General features: G+C 38.3%; 2 protein-coding genes across 2 annotated transcripts; both read right to left on the bottom strand.

Moving 5' to 3' along the window:
• Positions 1-47: 47 nt before the first annotated feature.
• LOC123965658 (pleckstrin homology domain-containing family D member 1-like) lies at positions 48-583 on the bottom strand (the record flags this gene model as incomplete). Its single annotated transcript, XM_046042100.1, is given in 1 exon segment — positions 48-583. A coding segment is annotated over 1 exon segment (536 nt), but the record flags the coding sequence as incomplete, so codon positions are not given.
• A 233-nt stretch (positions 584-816) lies between these two features.
• LOC123965657 (golgin subfamily A member 6-like protein 6) lies at positions 817-3,559 on the bottom strand. Its single transcript, XM_046042099.1, has 3 exons — positions 3,051-3,559; positions 1,074-1,766; positions 817-829 (listed from the first exon to the last, which is right to left on the bottom strand). Exons 1-3 carry the CDS (start codon positions 3,557-3,559, stop codon positions 817-819), a joined length of 1,215 nt encoding a protein of 404 aa, XP_045898055.1.
• Positions 3,560-5,165: the final 1,606 nt, after the last annotated feature.

Genomic DNA, 5,165 nt, shown 5'->3' with positions numbered 1-5,165 from the left:
TCAAAAGCATTTCTCTCCCTTTGTCATTGTCAGTCTTCATTTTCGTGAGTTGTTCTCGCTCTCCACTCATGCTGTTTGTGGCTGATTCCACCTCTTCTACTTTCTTGTTGAGGTCCTTCCTCAAAAGTTCCAGTTCTTCTCTTTCTGCCAGTACACTGTTCTTACTGGTCTCCAGTTCTTGTGTTTGTCTTTTGATGTCGTCTTCCTTGAGCTCTTGCTCTTTTTGTCTGAAGGTAATCATGTTCATGACATTTTCGAGTTCATCTCGTTCTCTCCGAACCCGAAGAGTCAGATTTTTCACGTGGGTTTTCTCTCTGTTTATCTCGTCAAACAGACTGACTGCATTTTCCTTCTTCTTTTGCAGCTCAGTCTTTGTGATTTCCAACTTGTCTCTTGCCACTTTTATGTCTTGTTTCTCTTGTTCTAATACGTCAGTTTGTCTCTGGATGTCAGACCTCATCTGGTCCAAGTGCACTTTCTCTTTGTTCAACAGCTCAGTCATTCTGTTCAGATCCTCTCTGTCTTGCTTCAGCTCTGCCTTCAGCTTTTCAAGATCTTTATTCCCCAGCTCTTTTTCTTTCATCATTAACTCTTTTGATTTTTCCTTTTTTATGTTAGTTATCTCCACTTGCTCCAAATGTCTTTGCTCACGTGACATGTTCTGTAAAGCACTTGCAATAATTTCCTGTTTCCTTTTAATCTCTATCTTTATTTTTTCCACTTCTCCTCTCTCTCGGGTTATGATTTTTATCTGGGCCTCAATGTTTTTCTTTTTAGCTTCAATCGCTCCTTTAATATCTTTAGTATGTTTTGTCATTAGATTAGCTTTCTGCAAACATGTCTGAATGAGTTCCCATAGACTTTTATTTTGAATTTGAGCTTTTTTGATTGTTGACATGCTTGAGTTTTTCATTTCACCTTTCCTTTCATCCTTTTCTCTTTGCAGTTTCATCTTCATTATCTCTAGTTCATCCCTCTCCCTGATGATCCTCTCCAGTCGGTGGTTGAGCTCTTTCTTTCTTCTCTGTGTCTCCTTCTTCAGGGCATTTTTTTCTCCTTCGATCTCAGCCCACATGGCTTTCACTTTCCCCTCTATTCGAATCCCTTTTTGGATCATGTGTTTATTCTCTCTTTTCTTTATTTCCAACTCAGAATTCAACACTTCCATCTCTCTTTTTTCTCTTTTAACTTTCTCTAGTGCAATTTCAAGCTTCTGTTGTTGTTTTTTTATATCATCCCTATTTTGGACCATTTCATTTGTTTTTGCTTTTGCTGGTATAGTAATTCTTTCAAAGTCCATTATTATCTGAGATTTGATTCTGTTGATGTTGTCTCTTACAGCCCTGTTCTCCGCATTTATTACTTTGAGGTCTTCTATCTGTGTCCATAAGTGAACACTGACAGGTTCCAGAATTCCCACTTCCTTCTTAATTATTTCCATATGCACATGAATCTTTTGTGTGATGTTTTGAAGGTCAACAATTGAATCTGTGACTGTGGAGCTTTGGTGTGCCATTTCAGCGTGCTCCCTGATACTTATCACCTCTTGCTTTTCCAGACTTTGTTTTTCATGTTCTCTGTATACTTGGATAAGAGTAGCTCTTTTTTTGATACTCATTTGCTTCTCATCAGCCAACTCTTCTTTCTGCCATTTCAGTTTAATTCTCAACATTTTTAACTTGTCCCTCTCTCTCAATGTTTTCTCAAGTCTTTGGTCTAATTCTTTTCTTCTCTTTTTGGTCTTGCTCTTCAGTAATTCCTTTTTTCTTTGTATTTCATAACACATTATGTCACTCTCCTCCTTTTTTCTCATGCTTTTCCTAAATATCTTTTTGTTTTCTTTTTTCTTTGTTTCCAGCTCTGACTTCAGTAGCTCTATTTCTCTTGTTTCTCTTTTGGTCATTTGCACTTTGTCTTCCAGCTCCTGTTTCTGTCTTTCAATAGTCTCCCTTAAACAGTTCATCTCATGTATTTCTGCCTCAGCTTGTTGTCTTGCTAGTCTCACATTCTCCTTCTCTACTTGAATCTGTTTTTTCATCATCTCAATCGCTTCTCTCTCAAGCTTTTGTTTCACTTGCTCACTTACTGTCTTTTTCAGTTGTACAATTTCACTGTTTTTCTCATCCAAACTGTCCATTATCGGTTTTATTATATTGTCCTCCAATTTCTTGTTTTCTGATCTGAGTCTGAAGATTTCATTTTCCATTTCCTCCATTTTTTTGTCCATTCTGTTCTTTGTCATTTGGTTCCTTTCTGTATCTGTTTCACCTCTGAAACATTTCTTTATGTCTACCTTCTCTCTCTCAGTATTTTCCAATACATAGTCTTGATCCTTTCTCTGCCTGATTTCATTTTTAAATTTTTCAAGGTGAACTCTTTCCTGGGATATTAAAAGGTAGTTGTTTTCCAGTTCTTGTTTTGTTGCCTCAATCTTACAGTTCAGTTCTTCTAACAGTCTCAGTTTTTCTGTGGTCTCCTTCATTATAATCTCTATGTCTTTACTTTTCTTTCTTGTCTCAGCAGAAATTTTCTCTATGGTCCACTTAACTTTTGCCATTTTCTCCAACTTCTGCTCTGTCACTTCAGTTTGTCTCTGCATTTTTATTTTTAAAATATCTAATTCATCTTTCTCTCTCAAAGTTTTCTCCAACCTCTGATCTAATTCTCTTTTCTGTTTTTTTGCTGCCATTTTCATTGTTTTCATGTTTCTCATTTCTTCTTTCAAATGCATTTCATTTTGCCTCATTGCACTTTTTACCATTATCAAAAGTGTTTGGAATTGTTTGATGTCTTGCAGCAATCCTTCAATTTCACTGTCTCCGTCCTCATGATTTCTGTTACTTTCTTCAGATTTGTTTTCAAGTCCTAGTTTCACTAATCTTATGATTTCTTGTGTTCTATAAATCTCTGCCTTAAGTCTTTGTATATCCGCACTTCCTGTGACCTTTTTACAAGAACTTCCGTCCTTCTCCTCAGGACATGTCCATAGATCTTCTCTTAATTCCTGACTTTGTTTTTGGTTCTCAACATCCAATCTTATCAAGTCAGACTCATCAGTTACTCCTTGCTTCATATTATTACCATCCTTCGTAATTATTCCATGTTTGAAAACATTGGAGTTAACCCTGAAAATGTCTTTCTGTTCAATATTTTCCAGCAGTCCAGTCACTCCTTTCTTCACATTTCCGGTTCCCCTGACTATAATTTGTGACCCAGTTTCAGTCTCTGGTGTCTGGCTATGTAGGTAATTTATTTCCATAATGAGCCTTTTAATGTGTTGATTTGTTTTCTCCATGTTCTCCATAGCATACTTTATTTCTTCACTTTGATGCTGGTCTTCTAATGTTATAGATTTTTGCAAAGACATGGCCTCTTTTGTTTTTGTTTTTGTTTTTGTTTCGTCTTCTGCTCCTTCTTCATCTGTTTTAAAGGTTTGAGTTGTGAGGGATTCTCTGTGTGTTTCCTTCTGTGGAAGTTTAGATGTATAATCTAAACTAATGTATTCAGTATTTTTGATTGCAGATTCTGTCAATATCCATTTGCTGATCCGAGCTTTCATCGAAGTCAGTTTATCCTTCACAAAAAAGATAGAATTGTCATTGTTTTCTGAAGTAAAAGTAAAGACTTAAGGTTCAGTGTGTAATATTTAGGAGGATCTATTGACAGAAATGTAATATAATATCCATAAATATGTTTTCAGTGGTGTATAAAGACCTTACATAATGAACCGTTATGTTTTTAGTACCTTAGAAGTAGCCATTTCTATCTACATACACCACGGGCCCTCTTACATGGAAGTCGCCATGTTGCACTGCCATGTTTCTACAGTAGCCCAAATGGATAAACTGCTCTGCCGAGGGAGAGGTGAGCTGTGAGTGATGCATTCATGTGTTGTCGGAAGAATATTTTTTTCCTCCTTAGAAATAAAGTGCACATGGGACATATATAAGTATACAGAACTTTGATTCATGCATATACATGTTTTGCTAACATGTAATGTGTAATATGGTTATAAGGGTTAGTTTGCTGTCCATGTAGATGTAAATGCTCCGTACTTGTATAGCGCCTTTCTAGTCTTTTTGACCACTCAAAGCGCTTTTACACTACATCTGCATTCACCAGTCACACACATTCATACACTGAGCCTAAGTGCTCAAACAGAAACTAACATTCACACTCACTCATACACTGGCGGAATAGCCGCCAGGGGCAATTCGGGGTTCAGTATCTTGCCCAAGGACACTTCGACACGCAACTAGGGGGAGCCAGGGATTGAACCGCCAACCTGCCGATTAACGGCCAACCCGCTCTACCTCCTGAGCCACAGCCGCCCCAGTAAACTAGATGTCTGCATATTGTTTATGTGCTCTAATAATGCTAATCCAACACATCTTTGTAGTAGCGTCCTTGTTGATTCCACATTCTGACTTAAGAGCACATGAACACACTGAAGTCGGAAGATTGACTTTACAATTCGGGAAATGGGACCATCCGAGGAGCACATGAATGCACCGTGAGCCACTGGTTGCAATTTGCAACCCTCACCACTAGATGTCACTAAAATTTACACACTGAACCTAAGTAAAAGTGGTGTATCATATCAAGACGCACAAAAAAGCCTCAAGAACCCATAGCCTAAAGTCAACAGGAAGTCAGCCATTTTGAATTTTACGGCCATTTTTGGATGATTTACACACTTCGTACTTTAACAAACTCCTCCTAGGGATTTAGTCGGATCGACGTCAAATTTCTGCTGTGCCTTCTAAAGGCATTGACCATGAAAAGTTGTGCTATTTGCGAGTTTTCGTCAATGGGCGTGTCCGTGGCGTCGATGATTCGCTATGAAACAGGAAGTTGTTGTAACTTCAGTGTACATGCTCACATCTGGACCAAACTGTACATGTAGGATGAGAGTCCCGCCCTTAACACATGTACATGCCGACATTCACCCACAGTCATAGCGCCACCTGCTGGCAACAGGAAGTGACTTTTAACGAAGCAGCCCCCGCCGCACGTTTCACCTACGTGCACAAATTTTCTGTGGTACGTGTATCTTGTCCAGACGCACAAAAAAGTCTCTTGGAGCTATAGCCTAAACCCAACAGGAAGTCGGCCATTTTGAATTTTACGTCAAATTTTGGATGATTTACACACTTCGTACTTTA

Source organism: Micropterus dolomieu, unplaced genomic scaffold (genome assembly GCF_021292245.1).
Source record: "Micropterus dolomieu isolate WLL.071019.BEF.003 ecotype Adirondacks unplaced genomic scaffold, ASM2129224v1 contig_10606, whole genome shotgun sequence".
Lineage (NCBI taxonomy): Eukaryota > Metazoa > Chordata > Actinopteri > Centrarchiformes > Centrarchidae > Micropterus > Micropterus dolomieu.
Note: the sequence above shows the minus strand (reverse complement) of the source record. Positions and strands in the feature narration are given on the sequence as shown.

Bases quoted from the DNA above. Each gene is read 5' to 3' on its own strand.
- LOC123965657 (XM_046042099.1), bottom strand. From the start codon at position 3,559: ATGAAAGCTCGGATCAGCAAATGGATATTGACAGAATCTGCAATCAAA. The intron at 1,767-3,050 runs GTCTGACTTGAT...TGAAATACAAAG, and splicing joins AAGCAAGGAGTAACTGATGA to AAAAAAGGAATTACTGAAGA.